The 18,031-nt window shown below is 48.3% G+C and overlaps 1 protein-coding gene across 16 annotated transcripts in view; it reads left to right on the forward strand.

Moving 5' to 3' along the window:
• Positions 1-18,031, forward strand: part of FAM13A (family with sequence similarity 13 member A) — a 197,712-nt gene that overhangs the window by 164,372 nt on the left and 15,309 nt on the right. For 15 of the 16 annotated variants that reach the window (XM_074993622.1, XM_074993616.1, XM_074993617.1 and 12 more), the window contains 7 exons: positions 5,793-5,874; positions 5,975-6,195; positions 7,483-7,566; positions 11,032-11,127; positions 12,739-12,822; positions 17,149-17,345; positions 17,627-17,728. In XM_074993622.1, coding sequence (XP_074849723.1) covers positions 5,793-5,874; positions 5,975-6,195; positions 7,483-7,566; positions 11,032-11,127; positions 12,739-12,822; positions 17,149-17,345; positions 17,627-17,728 — 866 coding nt within the window. The remainder of the gene's footprint in view (positions 1-5,792; positions 5,875-5,974; positions 6,196-7,482; positions 7,567-11,031; positions 11,128-12,738; positions 12,823-17,148; positions 17,346-17,626; positions 17,729-18,031) is intronic. The other variant, XM_074993621.1, reaches the window with a different exon arrangement.

Raw genomic sequence — 18,031 nt, forward strand, 5'->3', positions numbered from 1 at the left:
CCTATTAACAACTCAAAGACTCACCGCAACGTCCTCTTCAGGATTCAAGAAGTGAGAGTCATGCCGCGAAGCTATGCCGGCCTCCGATGGGCACAGTCAGTGTATTAGGTGCCTGGGGGAATCTCACGTCACCCAAAAATGCTCCTCCTGCGCAAAGCTGACGGCTAGAGCAAGGAAGGAAAGAGAAATGCAGCTAAAAATGCTGCTCTTTGACAAGGCCCTCCAGCCAGATGTGCCGGAGTGGCCCCAACAAGAGGGACCCGCAGGGGCCCATAAAAGGAAGGCGGCTTCCCTCACCCCATCAGTGCAAAAACAGAGGAAGCTCTTGCCAACCCGATCCCTGCCGGCAGCCACAGCGAGCGGGACAGGTGCAGCACATAGCCCCCAGCCGCAATCACAGACGAGCGGCAGCGGCGCGGAAGCGCACGTGGCAGAGGCTGAGCCTCCGATAATCAAACAGCCAGCCCGCACCGTGGGCAGAGCGGCGGCCAGGCAAGCGCCGGAACCAGCGGCACCGCAGCTAGCAGCACAGACCCCCGGGGCGCCGACAGTGCAGAGCTCGCAGGCATGCAGCCTGCAGGTGCTGGGGGAGACCACCCGCGCGGCACTGCAGCGAAGCGTGCCGAGCGCGGCGCCGACAGCGGGGCCGAGATCCCCAGCGCAGAAAGGGGCGGAGTCAGCCCCACAGGGGAGGGGAAAAGCAGCAGAGAAAACCTGGCACCGCAGCCCTTCTCCAGACAGGGCTGCAGGGCTGCTCTCTCTAAGCCCTCCCCTTATGCTGCGAACTCCAACAAGGAGGCAGGGGTCTCCCCCAGTCTACCCTGAGCCTCCCACCCCGTTCCTCCAGCCAGCGTCACCATGGCTCGGGCCACCCTCGCCTTTTCTGGGATTTGACCCCCTGGAGTACTATCACAAATCAGTCTCACCATTGTCTCAATCACCCAGACGATCTCGCTCCCCCAGACGCCGGGTGTATGCGCCTCAAGAGTGGTCCAGGTCTCCATCCCAGGAACCGTGCCCGTGTTGCCATGGTCGCCCCTATCATGCGGGGCATAGACACTATAGGCATACCCCCAGGGACAGGTCCCCTCAGACGGTTCACTATCCCCGAGGGCAATCGCGGATGGGGACGGAAACGCAAATATCTCAGGGGCAGTTGATTCTCGAACCCCGAGATTTCCCCTCGCAAGCCTCCAGCGAGAAGATGTATCACTGTCAACAGGACCCAGAGGGATCCAGAGTGGCTTACCCTAGTGGTTCCTCTCTATCCTCCCCTGACGAGGCTACGGCCCCAGGGGACGTCCACCCCCCGGGCCAATCTCAAACAGTTCCAAGAGTTGTTTAAAAGGGTGGCCTTTATGCAAGGCATCCAAACAGCAGAGGTGCAGGAGAAGCACCATAAGCTCCTCAAAAACCTGAGACCTCTGGCCTCTTCCAAAATAGCTATTCTGCTCGACGAAGCAATTATGGAGTCTGCTACCACGATATGGCAGACCCCTGCGTCCGCTCCACCTATAAACAAGAGCGGATAAGAAATACTGCATCCCGGCGAAGGGCATGGAGTTCCTGTTCAGTCACCCACAACCAAATTCTTTGGTGGTGGAATCGTCTCAACAGAGGTCGAAAACTTCTCAGTACAAGACAGGGGGAGCGGACGAAGATGCCAAGAAGCTAGAGTTATTCAGCAGAAAGGTCTACTCCTCCTCTACCCTACTGTTGAGAATGGAAAATTACGCAGCACGCCTAGCGAACCATAACTTTGACAATTACTCCAGGCTGACTTCCCTCATGGACTCGCTTCCAGAGGATAAGAAGCCGGTGCTGAAGGCCATCGTGCAGGAAGGCTACGCAGCCTCAAGGACAGGAGTTCAGATAGCCCTGGACGTAGCAGATACGGCGGCACGCTCAACGGCTACGGCAGTGGTCATGCACAGGGAATCCTGGCTTCAGACATCAGGTATCCCGAGGGATCTGCAGGCGAAGATCGTTGATCTCCCCTTTGACACACAGAAGTTGTTTGCCGAATCAACTGATTCAGTCCTTCATTCCAGTAAGGACTCAAGGGCTACTCTCAGAACCTTGGGGATTTATACCCCTCCATACAGGAAGAAAAAGTATTACCCTCAGCAAAGACGATACCTGTATCAGCCCCAGCGTGCTCACTACCAAAGGGGCTACGAGCAAGGGCGGCATCAACAGCACCAACAGTACAGAACTCCCAGGCGACATTCCCAACAGAGCCGTGCATCCTCGGGGCAGGGCCAAAGGCAACAAGTTTGACGGACAGATCGAGGGCTGCACTATCACTACCATCGCGCAATGTCATCCAAAGTTAATGTTCTATCATCACCTCTGACCATTCTATGCCTAGTGGCAAAAGATCACCACAGACAAATGGGTACTGGAGATCACAGCCACGGGTTACGCGATCCCCTTCCAGTCGCTCCCACCGCCACGACCTCCACCCAGGCTCCGTCTAAAGGACGCCTCCCACGAAGCGAGATTCAAGCAGGAGGTGGACCATCTTATGCTTATAGGGGCAGTGGAAAGAGTGCCGGAGCAACTCCAAGGGAAAGGGTTCTATTCAAGACACTTCCTTACAGAGACAAAAACAGGAGGCTGGAGGCCCATCTTAGATCTTAGAGGCCTCAATCGGCACTTGCGCAAACAACGCTTTCGGATGATCACAGTCACCTCTATACTTACGGCACTGGATGATGGAGATTGGTTCGCAGCCCTCAACTTACAAGACGCGTATTTCCATATAACAATCCACCCGGCTCACAGACGTTTTCTCCGGTTTATGGTCGGCAAAGAACATTTCCAATACAAGGTTCTGCCGTTCGGCCTCTCCTCGGCCCCCAGAGTATTTACCAAGACCCTGGCTGTGGTGTCAGCCTACCTGCACAGACGGGGGTGTTTATATTCCCATATCTGGACAACTGCCTACTGAAAGGGGCCTCGAAGGAAGAGGTACTACGCATGATACGCGTTACAGCAGGCACGTTCTCTTCGCTGGGCCTGGTCATCAACCTGGCGAAGTCAAAGATCGACCCCACACAGGACATAGAGTTCATAGGGGCACGCATAAACTCCATCACAGCAAGGGTTTATCTGCCGGATGCCCGCTTTCGTGCCATTGGTTCCCTCGTACAAGTCATCAGCTTCAGCCCCACGGTGCTGGTTCTAACGTGCTTATAGCTGCTAGGCCATATGGCAGCAGCAACGTTCGTAGTACAGAACGCCAGATTGCATATGCGCAGCATTCAGCACTGGCTGGCGAGCGTCTACAAACCAGCAGCACACACTGTCCGCAGGGTGGTGTCACCCACGACAGAGGTGCGCAGATCCCTGCAATGGTGGGTGAACCCCAAGAACATGCTAACAGGGGTACCCTTTCATCAACCACAAATATCTATCTTTCTCACCACCGACACCTCCCACATAGGGTGGGGAGCACACATGGGCGAAAAGGTGACGCAGGGACTGTGGTCCCCTACGGAACAGTCGCTGCACATAAATATATTGGAGCTCAGAGCAGTGTTCAACGCCTGCAAACACTTTCGAGACCATATACAAGGCAAAGTAGTCGGGGTCAATACAGACAATACCTCCACCATGTTTTATATAAATCGACAAGGAGGAGCTCGGTCCCATGCCTTATGTGCGGAAGCAGTCCGCCTGTGGAACTGGTGCATCGCCAACAATATAACTTTGAAAGCCTCGTATTTACCAGGCGCTCACAACATGCAGGCAGACCAGTTGAGCAGGCACTTAGCACTCACACACAAGTGGCAGATCCATTCCGATCTGCTACGACCAGTTTTTCATGCATGGGGGTTTCCCCAGATAGACCTGTTTGCCACTCATCGCAACAAGAAGTGCCCACAATACTGCTCCAGGGCAGGACTGGGACAGGGGTCCCTGGGGGATGCATTCGCGATCTCGTGAAAGGGCCCCCTGCTCTACGCATTTCCTCCCACAGTGCTCATCCACAAGGTCTTGCAGAAAGCCCGGAGAGAGAGAGCCCGCATGATCCTAGTAGTCCCAACTTGGGATCGACAGCAATGGTTCCCCTTACTCCTGCGCATGTCGGACCGCCCACCGATGCCCCTTCTGGTGGCGCCGGACCTGCTCACACAAGCCCAGGGGTCTATAGTGCACCCACACCCTCGAGGCCTGCGACTACAAGCATGGTTAATCCATGGCTCAGCTCCCTAGAGAGCACATGTACGGAGGGAGTGCAACAAGTCCTAGAAAGTAGCAGAAGGACTTCCACCAGGAAGACCTACAAGCAGAAATGGACTCGATTCACTGCATGGTGTTCTACCAAGCAATTAGATCCCCTTGCTGTGCCTATACCTGTAATATTAGAATACTTACTGGACCTCAAGAGAGGCAGACTCTCCCTATCCTCGTTGAACGTCCACCTTGCCGCTATATCGGCTTTCCGACACGAAGAGGAAGGGCCCACGGTGTTTGCTCATCCCATGGTTACCAGGTTCCTGAAGGGGCTGGTAAACCTGTACCCCCCTCGGAAACTGCTTCCACCTTCGTGGAGCTTGGACCTGGTGCTTAATGTGCTAACAGGACCACCATTTGAACCCTTAGCCACAGTTTCCCTCCGTCTCCTTACGATAAAGACGACCTTCCTTCTTGCAATCACGTCAGCTTGCAGGGTGAGCGAGCTCGCGGCAGTTATGGCAACGCCACCCTGCACAGTATTTTCGAAGGAGGCGGTAACCTTACGGCTGCATCCAGCCTTTGTTCCGAAAGTTTCTTCAGAGTTTCATATTAACGAACCTATAGTCTTACCCTCGTTTTATCCAAAGCCTCATAACTCCAACAAAGAGGCGTGCCTATACCTCCTGGACGCGAGGAGGGCGCTGGCTTTTTATATAGATAGGACTAAGTCCTTCCGAAAAACGGATAGACTCCTAGTCTCTCTCGCTCCCAGATCAAAACGAGAAGGTCTCTCTTCGCAGAGAATCTTGAAGCACATCATATCCTGTATAAAAATGTGCTACGAACTTAGAAAGACTCCTTTACTGGCCCCCGCCTAGGGCTCTCTCCACCAGGGCGGTGGCGGCATCAACAGCCTTTTTCAAGGGCATTGCGCTAAAAGACATCTGCAGAGCGGCGACATGGTCATCCTGTGACACCTTCGCCAAGCATTATGCCCTACACAGGGTATTCCAAGAGGATACCCATCTCTCGACAACGGTCCTTTCGGAGGCAAGCTGCACATAACCCGATTACCCACCTCCTTTCTTGGGTTACTGCTGGGTAGTCACCTATCGTGGAGCACCCACGGGGACAGTCGATGAAGAAAGAGAAGTTACTCACCATAGTAACGATGGTTCTTCGAGATGTGTCCCCGTGGGTGCTCCACCACCCGCCCATCTTCCCCGCTTCGGATCTCTGTTTAGTGTTTTTTAGGAGCATCCGAGGCGGTTGGTCAAGGAACTGGCGGGGACCGGATCGCACACGTGGCCAGGAGCGCGCAAGGGAGCGGTGCGCGCCGGCGCGTGCGCGGTCCGGCAGAAACTGCTGGAAAGATCCAATCTGCGGCGCCGGGGCAAGCCCGACGCCTATCGTGGAGCACCCACGGGGACACATCTCGAAGAACCATCGTTACTACGGTGAGTAATTTCTCTTTCCTGTCTGTTTTTGCTATGTCCAGTCCTCTGCTATACACAGTAAACCTGTTTTTTATACAGCTCTTCATTTGAGGGTCTCTTTCTGCTCCCTTCAGAATGATTTCACTATGGGGTTCTGTTCTGTTCTTCTAGCCTTCCCACAGTGACAAGGCAGCCAACCCAGAGGTGCTGAAATGGACAAATGACCTGGCAAAATTCCGGAAGCAACTTAAAGGTGAGTAATTGGTATCAAGACTTTGATCTGTCTTGGAATGTTTCCTGGAGCTGTTAAGGTGAAATGATTTTCTTTTTCCATTCCAAAATAATCTACCTAGAGTCAAAACTGAAGATCTCAGAAGAGGATCTGGCTCCTGTGATGCGCCAGCGGAGTAACACACTCCCCAAGAGTTTTGGGTCTCAGCTTGAGAAGGAAGACGACAAGAAGCAAGATCTGTCCGATAAATCTACAAAACCTGCAGTGGAGGTGACCTTCGATTCCATCCAGAAGAAGCTGCAAGAAAAACGAACAGAGACAAACCGGCCTGAGGACATTAAGGTACTGTGTATTCAGGTCAGGACTTCGGATGCAGTCCTGTAATGCACAGTTGTATGACCACTTTTGAAATGATGCAAAATCTAGAGTCTTGGGCACAGCACTGATAATGTGTAAGATAAAACATTTTTAAAGCAGTTTGACTTTTCAGTGGAGCACTATTACATCCATTTTTATCAAATAATCTTTAACTGCAGCAACACATCAGTCTTGCTTGTTTTTTCTCATTTTTCTGTGGCATCTCACCAGGAGAACATTAGTACAGAATGGATCATATAGCTTCTCAAAGAACATGCTGAATTTCACTGTGTATTTTGCTCTTTGCCTCTTCCGGGTTCCAGGGAGTGTTCCATGTTCTTTTATTTGCTTTTCCCCTTCCCCATGTTGGACTTCCCAGTCTTCTGTTACAATGGGAGAGCTTAAGCAAAACACTGGGTCTTTTCATGCTTTCTGAAGATGGGCATATTTCAGTTAGTCTTCTCTTTCACGGTAGCTTGTTCAAAGTCTGTCACTGGTGTCTGAAAGGACTTTACTCTGTTAGAGTTTCATCCCTGGGAACTGTTAGCTACAGGGTTGTCTCTGAAGGTGATTGCCAGAGAGAGAGTCTGTCTGTTGTAGTTAGTTCATGAAATGTTGATAGCTTTGTGCATTAAGTCATTGAATTCTTTGACATGTCAACTAAGCAAAATCTGTTTTGAAAAATAAAAATAATCCTTCCATATGCTTTTAGGGAAGGGGCAGGCAGAATTCTCTCATCACTTTGGATCTGCTGGAGAAAAAGCTGCAGGTTGAGAGAGTTCAGAAGTGTTCAGTGGGGGCGGGGGGGGGCGGTTCCTGTACTGTTAAGTGCAGGGGTGGGATGGCAGAGTGTATGGTGTTGGGTTTCAAGGGAAAGTAACTGAAAAACTTACACTGTTGCAACCTCTAATAGCAGATGAAATAGTCATCCTTGATGCTTATGCAGCACTTTACATTTTCAGAGCACCATGAAAACTAATTTATCCCTTTTGAAGCCATAAACCCTGAACTCTCAGACATAGATCTCATTTAATTATAATTTGTTTCCATAGCACCTAACTTGGGCTGCTTATGGAAATGGCGTCTTAAAGTGCATCACGGGTTAAGGGATTTGAGGAAGTAGTGGCAAGAACTGCAGTCTTTATTGCAAAATAAGGGGGCTTGTTCTTTCAGGTCATGGTCTGAGCCCAGACAAGGCTACAGCTCTGTGTTCTGAGAGTAGAAATATGATTTTTTTTTTCCTCTTCCCCCTCCCTCCATCCTTTTATATAGGACATGACTAGGGATGAGATAGCAGCTGAGAAAGTGGCTCTTCAGAAAGCACTCCTGTATTACGAAAGCATTCACGGCCGACCGGTATGTACAGCAGCACTTGTGTAAAATAGATGCCTGAATTATCTTTGGTTGTGGTAATTAACTCCCCCCACCTCACTTTTAAAATATACTGACACCCCTACCGGTGCAGGAAAGGCGCAGTGATTTTATTAAGAGGGCCCCAGGCTGTTCACTCAGGGCAGGGTCAGAACATTCCTCTGGTGAGAAATGCTTTGAGTGTATACCCCCAAAAGGGGCTCTTAATTCTGAGCAGTATCCTTCAGCCCTGCTGGGGTGGAGGCTGGCTGGGTGTTAAGGGAGACTGGTTTGTGACTTTGGTGGTCTGAGAGTGAGTAAAGTCATTTGGCACCTTTTCTGAGACCTATTGTAGTAAACATTTAAACACCACACCACACTGGTACACGCTGAAGTTTCCACTTCTGCCCTTTGCTGCCCCTGGATCAGCAGGTGCCAAATCGACATATTCTCTCCCTTCAGCATGCTGTTGCATTGGAGTCCTTGCTCCCTTCCTTTCCCTTCTGCCTGAAATATTTGCTTCTCATCCCTTTGCTCTACAGTTATTTATTTTAATTTCCCCCTCCAAACTCCATCTGTGTGGCTGCCCAAAGACCTGTGATGATTACTGCCTGTACTCAGCCTTCTACCTAATAGACTTGTATTACTGTGTAAGGAGCAGCAACAAAACCACACCAGGGAAGTGATTTATCTTTCCTGCCTCCTCTCTTGAGTCTGGATTCTGTCCTTGCAGTGATGTAAATTGGGATAATCCCCCACTGAAGCTAGTGAATGAGCCAGGTAAAACCACTGGAAGGGCAGAATCTGCCCTGTTGTTATACCACCATATTTTTCTTTGTTGTTTGTATTGGCATAATGGCATTTTAAATTTTTAATAAGCTCTCTTTACTAACCAGCAAAACTAATCATAGTAGTAAGGAAAGATACAGCTGACCAACTTCCTTGTTTCCAAGTGCGAGAATTGCTGCAGTGGAAAAACCATAGTCCAAGATAATGTGGATAGTAGGTCTGCTTTAAAGAAACAAAAAAATTACGTGTACAGTAATATCAGATTCATTGAGTAACTGGGTCTTTCTCACCAGTGTCACATGAACCTGCAGAGGTAGAAACTGAACAGCTGTACTTAAACCAGAGACTCAGGTTTTGCAGAATTCCTAGAGCCACTCTAACTACGTAAGAAACAGTCTGTTCCCTGCTGCTGGTTACATTCCTCCCTTCTAGCCAACCCATACAACCGACCCGACCCCTCCCTCTCTCCCCCCCTCAATGAAAAACACCTCTGGAGGAAAAGAAACCTATCTGAAATCCATTTAACACAAGACAGCTGAAAATTAATACAACCTAAAATGTCAGAAGCACACGCCCTAGCTCAAGCAGAGCTTTTCCAGTGAAAGAGAGAAGAGGCAGGCACTCCAGGCGGGGTCCCAGGGGCTTCGCTGTTGCTGTCAGTTTTATGTGAAAGGTGCTCAGATGCCACAGTTATGAGCTGCAGTTTAAAATCCGAAGGTAGGTAGACAGAAATAACATCAAAACCAGTTCAAGATTTTCCCTAAGAGCCTTATATTCAAAACTTAGAGTAAAGATATACTGGAACAACAGACGTAGGCAGGAGCAGCAGGTTTGTAGAAATATTGGTGGGGCCCAGAACAGGTCCAAGTCCCTCCCCATCTTGCCTAAGGCACTGGGAGGGAGTTTGGGGTGTCAGAGAGGCTCTGGGGTGCAGGCTCTGGCAAGGAGTTGGGTGGATGCGGGTGGATACCTGGGACACCCTCTCTGGCAGCAGCTCCTATGTGTGGGACCAGGGAGTCTCTGTGCTGCTGCTGGCAGGTACTGCTGTTGTGCCTCCGATTGACCTCCAGGGCAGGGCATGGAGAGACACCCCTGCCCAGGGGTCACAGGGATGTGCCAGGTGTCAAGCAGAGTGCGCAGCAGGAAGCCACTCTAGCACTGCTGCACTTTTCGTGATGGCTGAGGCCCCTGGGCCTCTTTAAATTGTCCAAGGGCAGCAGGCAGGGCCAGGGGAGACACTGAGGTAGAAGGTGGGGCCAGGGAAGAGATCCAGTCCCAAATTATGCTGGAGCTGGACCCCAGGCCAGGAATTCCCCTGGATCCCCAGCATCATGGGCCCAGAGAACTCTGTGCCTGTGGACATCCTATGTGAGTAAGATATTGGTGAATAAGGAGAAGAGGAAATGGTCCTATAGAATCCAGTGAAATACTCTACTTGCTGTTTTCTAGCTTAAACCATGAGATAGTAATGATGCAGAAGCACAGTTAATTCAGTGATGCTGCAGCAGCATAGAGTTTCGTGTTCTCGTTCACTACTATCCTCTAGGAAATTTCCTGCTCTCCTCCCCTCAGCGCTCCTCAGTCGCTACAAGGGAGTTGTGCTCCCTGCCTTTGTTCCAGAAAATGAGCTGGAGAGTGAGACGAGTAATTCTGTGCTAACAACTAGAAAGCATCTTTGGAGAAGTGTAGAGGCGAGTCACTGTAACGTCAATTCAAGTACAGTAAACCCTTGAGATACCCACAACCAAGTTGTGACTGCCGCCTCAGACGAGCAGTTTCCCAGCCCTGGAGTGGCAGAGAGTTGGAGACCAGGCAGCAGCCTGGCTCCTGGCTCCCAGCTTCCTTCCTCTTGCAGAGCTGTAGAAATGACCAGGGCAGCAGCCCTGCTTAGTTTCCTGGTGCCAAGGAGTGGAGGGGAGCCAGGCTGCAGCCAGGAAGCTGACCCAGGCTGCTGCCCTGCTCTGTTTTCCCCTCTCTGCAAGCAGAGGGGAGCCAGGCTGGATTAACCGGTCAGTTCCTGGGTCCCGCAAGTGGTGGGGAGATGGGAACCAGGCTGCCCCCTTATTCTCTGCTCCCTGCCACTGTGAGAGCCAGGAAACTGACCAGCCCTAGTGGGCTGGACAGTTTCCTGTCTCCTGCAAGCCCAGGAAAGGTCACACACAAATTCAAGTTATGCAGGGGGTTGCAGAAACAGAACCCCCACATAGCTTGAGAGTTACTTTAAGGTCTGTAAATCTGCATGCCTACGGAGGGGCAGCTGAGGGAAGTTATGCAGTCATCACAACACCTTTGACTTGTTCCCAGGTACAAATTATCACCCTGTTTTGGGATCCCAGACTTAAGAATGTGGGTGTGAGCCCTGTGTGTTTTGGCTGGAGTGCAGAAGTGGCTGCAGGTGCAGCCTGCCCAGTGTGGGGGTGTGTGATGAGGACAAATGAGTACTAAGTTGTGCCTTTAAATGTCTTTACTCCAATTATCCTCATTACAGAAGCGCCACATAGCTGGGAATTAGGCCAAGGATTGGAAGAGTAAGTCAGACATGCTGGTCAGTCAGTGTGGTAAAGTTCACCCTGTTGCCGTTAGCACCTCACTCTCACCAGACAATGGACAGTGCAGGAGCACACGTAACCGACTGGAGTAACTGCTTCCAGACTCATGGCTCTGTTCTTTCTTGCCTTTTAGGTAACCAAAAACGAGCGCCAGGTGATGAAGCCGTTGTATGACAGGTACCGCTTGGTCAAACAGATCCTTTCCAGGGCCAACGCCATCCCTGTGATAGTGAGTATAACACTTCTTGGGAATGGGAGGGGTTGGGTTGATTTGGTTTGAGGGCGGAGGATAGGAGAATCGCACCTCTATACCCTACGCAGTTATATAGTCCCCACTTGCCTCGTCACTGAAGAACTGAGTACCTCAGTGATTTCCAGTCAATGGTGCCAACACAACTAGGATAGTGTCAAGGACTCAGTGTCTGTAGCTGGATGTTGAGCCTCTTTTCACCTTGTAGTGTTCCTCTTCCCAGGGGGTTGCTGTGACTTTTTCATTAACACTGTTTTTGGCTAAGGCCTCTCCTCTCCCCCCCAGCTCCAGCATTGTAAACTGGCAGGAACAGAGAGATTTGTGTCCTGCCCACACTACTGTAGATCTCAAGTAAAACAGCAACCAGACTGCCTAGTTAGACCCTTCATTGAAGAAGAGGACAAGCAGCATCCTGACCCTTACTCTTGCTAGCAGAATGCATAAAGGGCTGCTGCTTTCTAAGCTGATGCGAGGGGCACTACCACTTCCATAGCATCCCTCACATCTGTCCTCTAGGGCAGTTGTCGTCAGCTCCATGTACCTGTTTAAATATACAATGACCAGATTTGAGACTTACGTTATGTAACCGGTACTGCCCATGTCACTGGCCCAAAATTATTGTGCTATCAAGCACACACTCATTTCAGCTGGCCAGTGAAAGTAAGCTGCTTGGGCTGTGCCTGCTCTCCCTTTTGTGAGGTACACCACCTCTACTGCCAGGCCACGCTTGTATCTTGGCACCTGTTTTCCCAGAGCATCTGTCCAGACGAGCAGACTGGCAAAGTGTTTCTCTGAGCAGTCGGACGCACACTTTTCTGGACATTCTCGATTGTCCTGCTGTACTGGAAAAAGAAGCCTCCTGGAATCACTACTGTGAATAGTTCTCTGCATGAACTGAGTTAAACTAGCAAGCAGAAGGGTGCTGTCCAACCCAGTAGCCCTCTCTGGGCAGTTTAGAGCCAGTTTCTCAGAGGAGCTCAGTTCCCATTCTGTTACCAAAAGGAAATGGCCAGAATTTCAGAAGTGCCCATTCAGCATCCACCAGCTGCCAATGGGAATGGGGGTGAATGTCTTTTCCCTTCTCCCACCCCCTTGAGAACAGTAGGAGTGCTACAAAGAGCACCTGTGGAAATCTGGCCATGCCAATTAGGTGCTTGAATGGGAACTGAGCTGTTGAAAGTCTGGCCTCCATTTGAGTGCTTTCAGAACTTGGCCTGGTGCAGTTTTGCCGGATTTACAACATAGCTGCAGAGAACCACATGTCTGGATAATCTCTGTGGGGTGGTTTTTGTTGTTTTTTGCTTTTTTTTCCGAAGTATTTATTTTCCTGCTCATACACAGCTGGCCCTTCCTGGCATAGTGTTTTTTCCATTCACTTGGAACTGATGTCCATTGCTAAGCAGCTACTTGGAGCAGAATTTTTTTTTTTTTTTCAAATCGAGGTTTTTGCCAGACTCTTTTTTCTGTTTAAGCAGCAGTTTTCTTACCATGGTCTGGATGAGCTAAAAGAGTCCTGGAGATGAAAGGAGAGCCAGGTGGTGGAGGAGAGAGGGATTCATAATATAACATACTTGTTAACACCTGTCACAGGGTTCCCCCTCCAGCAAGCGGAGAAGCCCTTTGCTGCAGCCAATTATCGAGGGTGAAACAGCTTCCTTCTTCAAGGAGATAAAGGTGAAGACCTCCTGCTGCTAACTAATTGCTCTGTCTGCATCAGTTTCCCCTTCCTGCCAATGACAGAGAGTGATAGATTTTTTTGCATTACTGTCCCCCAGAAAATCAGTAGCCTCTTAAGCCTAGCCTGTTTTGAACAAATCTGTCCTTTCTGTTACTGCAGATCAACCTACAGTAATTCCTTGGCTTTGTGTTTTTTCCTGTCCACATGCACTTCACTTCGTAAAAACCTCACAATTATTAGTTGCACCTCTGCTATCTTTTTCTTTTGAATATGCCACACAAGATTTCTGCTGTTCTTTTTCTCAGTCCAAAGCTATGAGGCTATTACATAACACCATGTCTAGCTTGGGTTTTCCCAGAATACAAATATGGTGTAGGCTCATGTGGGTAAATTTCCATTACCTATACGTGCACATCTGTTCGTCTCCTGGCTGTGTTGGGTTCTTATTTTACACTTTTGAAACTGCACTTCTAGAAGCAAAGTTCTGTTAGTGAATATTGTTTGTTTGCTTGGATTTTTTTCACTCCGTGCAGGGTATTTTCCAGTGTTAAGCACTGCTGTGAAAACACTGGGAGGTGTTCATTACTGGCCTAACTGTATATACCTTAAATACTTAACACAGCAGGGATGAATATGGTCTTTATTACTTTTGTCCAAGAAAGTCCAGCTGCCGGCACCAAGGGGCTTAGCATCTTACACAATTGCCTGCATGCCTTTTATTACCATCACTGTTTGAACAAGAGAAATGTGTTGCAATGCATTGTGATTTCTACACCCCACCCCCGCCCATTTGGCTGTTAACCTTTTAAAACAGGGTAATATTATAGATACCATGAACCAAATAATTTTTGATTTATAGTTAATGAAATACTTATAGCAGGCTAACTATTAATTGCATATATGAAGTACATATTGCTGTAATTAAGGTGAAGCTATAATAGAATACATATTAAGTTGCTGTGTATTTACATAACTGCTTATCCTTCAGTGAATTATTCTACTATTTAATAGAGAATTGCTGAACCAAGTCTGAATTAAGGGTCATATTCTTCTTTAAATATCCTCTAATTTGCGCCATCAACTTTGTGTCTGTGGTTTCTTCCCAGCAAAGGTATGGTTGTAATAGCTGCAGGTATAACTGAGGTAACTTTGGTTTCGCTAGCATGAGTACCAGTGGAGCCAAATTGTAACTGTCCTCCCAGGGCTTAACTACTTAACAGCTTAACACATTCCAGTGGCAGAACTGTGGAGGGTCATAGTGGCACCTCAGTCCAGACAGTGTCTGTGCCATGGAAGGGTTTCATCTGTTGGCACAGGTAGTCCGCTACCCTGAGAGACCATAGCCAGATCAGTGAACAAATTCTTCTATCAAGCTTAGCCCTGTCTCATGGAGAGTTAGGTGAGCTCAACAGGGCTGTTCAGGGGGGATTTTTTTTTTATATTCATGAAATCTAATGTATTGTAATTACTCACCCCTGCCTACGCAACAGTCTTGGGTGAGTTTGGACAGCCCACACCAAAGGCCATACTGCCACCATTTCCCTTCTGTTGGTGCTCGTGCTACCTGGATGAAATCACACCTCTGATTGCAGTGTAGACATACTCTGAGTCCTCTTGACAGGAGCCCTTTCAGTGCAGTTCCCATAGGGAACCCTGGCAGATGCCAAGCTAGGTGATTACAAAGTTCACCGACTGAGTGGGTAAGCCCTATGGGGAGTAGATAGCACCAGTTCTCCTAAGCACCACACTGGAATCCGCTGTGATTTTTGGGGTGGTGGTAAGAGAGCAGGTGTTAAACTTTTGTGCCATAATAGAACACTGCCAGTTGATTCTCCCCACATAAAATGGTTACAAAGGTGCTCCAGCTGAACTTCCCTCTATGGGACTGCCAGCCGGCCATTCTCTCTGACAGCGCCAAGCCTCTGGAATTTGTTTCTCTCTTTGGCCAGCACACACAGGAGTAGTTACCCATCCAGGTAAATTTCGTAGCCTATATTTTCTTACAGGCAGTTATGGAATTTGGGAGCTGGTGCTTGTAGGGTGATTTACGTGGGGCCTTACAATGCCAGGAGGTAGATTGTCTTGTAGTTTCTAAGTGGGAATCCATTTTTTTGGAAAGTTTGCTTACCAGGAAAATTGGTGCACTCTACAGTATTGGATTTAAAGTTTTATAATCTATAGATTTTTTTTTAAGAATGTTTTAAGGGTCTGGGCTCCAAACAGCTGCCCACAAAATGAAAAAATAAATTGCTTGCAGGTATTAATAGGCACATGCAGCTACAGTTTGGCTGCAGAACTGAATTGATTGTAGGGAAAGTCATGTTGAGGTACATTTTAAAAACCATGCTCCTGTATGTCTGTCTGAGGCATTTCCCATTGACTTCTTATTAAAAAGCCGTCTGATGGAGTCCCTTCGGCTCAGATGGTCTGAGATAATAAACTGTAATGTGAGACGCTAATGCTCTGGATAAGTGACAGTTCTGTGCTGTGTCTGACGGTGTGTTCTCATCCCTCTAGTCCCAGTGGGCAAAAGCTTGTTAGTGTGTTTTTTTTTTCAATTGGCCTAATTCTTGGCAGCTGTGACAGCATGTGCAGTGCAGTGCAGTTAAAACTGGAACAAACCACTTGAACCAGCCGCGTTGACAGCCACTATACGCAGCCTTTTGTAGGGAGAGGGGGATGAAGTTCTAGCAAATCATTCCCTCTACTTGTGGAATATTTTTACACAGTTAATGGTGAATGACGCGATTCACTCGTTCAGGGTGAAAAGCCTAAACTTTTCATTCTCCCATGTGAGCCAGTGATTACGCCAACCTGTCTTAATTCCATGGGAAAGGCCACAGACCTCAAACACAAAATTACTGGCTGAATCCCGATCTGGTGTGCACTTGGCCATTTATACATATTGCCCTCAATGGATTGCTGCCGAAGTCCACAAGCTCTGAATCTAGTTCTGTTGCTTCCTTACTGAATCAAGCAGGAGATCTAGGCTTGAACTATAAACAAGTGTTTATACAGCTTGAACCTCTCTAATCCAGAATTATCTCATCTGGTAACATCCATAATCTGGCATGATTTTAGTTAGCTAGATGACCGCTTATGGGTGTGGCCGATTTCCAGTGGTCCCATCAAGTTTGTTTACAGACACCAGTCCTGGCTCTCTGTTCTGTAACATTATTCGGCTGTAATTTACCCCTAATGTCTTCCACTGCTTACTGGGCTCTTAGAAGTGTTGGTAATGCTGCTAGACAATATTGACCTCCAATGGTCCAGAGATTCTCTCAAGGGTACTGGACTAGAGAGGTTCAACCTGTACTAGCAAAGAGAATGCAGGAGAAACAGCAAAAAGAATTTGCTGGTTTGACCCCAGTTCAGCAATGTGTTTTGAAGTACTTTGAAGGAGCTCATTAAAGCTAGATGTGTGCTTCAGTACCTTGCTGGACCAGTCCCTATTTAAAGTATTTCTTCCCTATTCTACGTGGGACCTTTTGTTCCTTTTTGTCACATTTTCTGTCTCATTCTCTTGCTACCTATATTATGGCACACAACAGGCTTATAGAAGTGTAGCTTGAAGTGAGAGGAAGGCTTGGCCCAGTTGTTTAAAAGCCTGAACGAGGTTTGAACAAACCCAAAATCAGGTGTGGTCAGCCTTCCAGTGTAAACAAAGGGAGCTCTCAGTTAGCACAGTCCACAACCATAGTTTGAAGGAAGCATGCCAGCAAAAGTATTTCACCTTTTTAAATTTTTTTACCACTGTATTTTTCCAGTCAACAAACAGTGTGTGTGGGGACAGAACTGGTAACCAGTCAAGCCAGCAACAACTGCATTTTTGCAGTTAGTCAACTCCTGTGTTTTGTAATTGAAATGCTGGGCCAACTTCAGTGTTTAATTTAATCAAGGTAGGCAGTCTAATTATCGAACTCCTCGACTGGACTGAAATACCACAAACTGGATGACCATTATATCCAGTGATTGTCAAGTTTGGAAGTACTTTGTAGCTTCATCATGAATGCTGGCTACCAAGAACTCTGATTTTACACCCCCCGCCGGCATGGTGAATCTGCCACACTTCATCTCACTAACAGAGCTGGATTTGTGGTGCTGGTTTCTACTGATAATGGGTTGGGCGAGTGTGTGGGAAATGGATTATTACTGAGGTTTTAGTGAATAGTAAATCTTAGAGCAGTTAAGGTGCTTGCTCTGTCTGTCCAGCTCTTTCCATATCTGTCGCGAAGTGCTTGTGTGAAGTACTGTTAATGTACAGGTTGTGTCTGCAGAGAGAAATCATAACCTCTTTTTATGGGGGCACTTTGTCTCTGTAGGAGGAAGAGGAGGGTTCCGACGAGGACAGTGGCATGAAACCGCATTTCACTGTCACCATGAAACCAGATTTCAGTGTGAGGAGTTTCCTGGATCAACTAGAAGATGAGGGTGATGGCTTCATTTCACCAGTGGATGATAAGATGCCTTCAAAAAGTAGCCAGGACATGGGGCTTTCTAACCTCCATGCTGCTTCTATGTATGTCAAGTTTCTTGTATTAAACCTAGTGCAGCAAACCACAGCATGTGGTTAAATCTCATTGAAGCCAGTGGGATCTTAGCACATGCTTAAAGCTAAACACATGCTGAGCTCTTTTGCGGATTAGTGGTGGCAATGTTCACATTCTTAACCATAAGAGTCACATCAGTGTATTAGGGAGGGTGTGTGTTGGAGTGGCTCCTTATGCTGCATATATTTTGTACAGTTACTAGGCCATTCCTGTTCTAATTTTGTGTAATCTCTTATCTATAACCCTGTAGGCCAGAGCTCTTGGAGCAGCTCCAGGAAGTCAGGGAAGAGAAGAAACGGATCAGAAAAAAACTGAGAGACTTTGAAGATGATTTTTTCCGACAAAATGGAAGGTAATTGATTTCTGCTTCATCTGTCTCTCTAATGACTGGCAATAATATTTGCAGAGTGCCAAAGGCTCTGAAAATGGAAAGTGTCCTGTGTATGCTACCAAATTACTCCTCACTCCAGCTTCCCCTTCAGCCCATCCAGGGTGGTATTCTCCTCAGTTTGTTAGCAGGGAGGCTTGGAGGCAGAGCATTTGTTCCAAAGCCTGTTGGGGGTCACAGAGAACTCTGTGAGCCAAAGTCCTGTGAGGTTAAGAATAAAGTTTTCAGACATGTTGGAATCCCACTGTCCTTCATGGGGAGTTAGCC

The sequence above is a fragment of the Carettochelys insculpta genome, chromosome 4, assembly GCF_033958435.1.
Source record: "Carettochelys insculpta isolate YL-2023 chromosome 4, ASM3395843v1, whole genome shotgun sequence".
NCBI classification, from domain to species: domain Eukaryota; kingdom Metazoa; phylum Chordata; order Testudines; family Carettochelyidae; genus Carettochelys; species Carettochelys insculpta.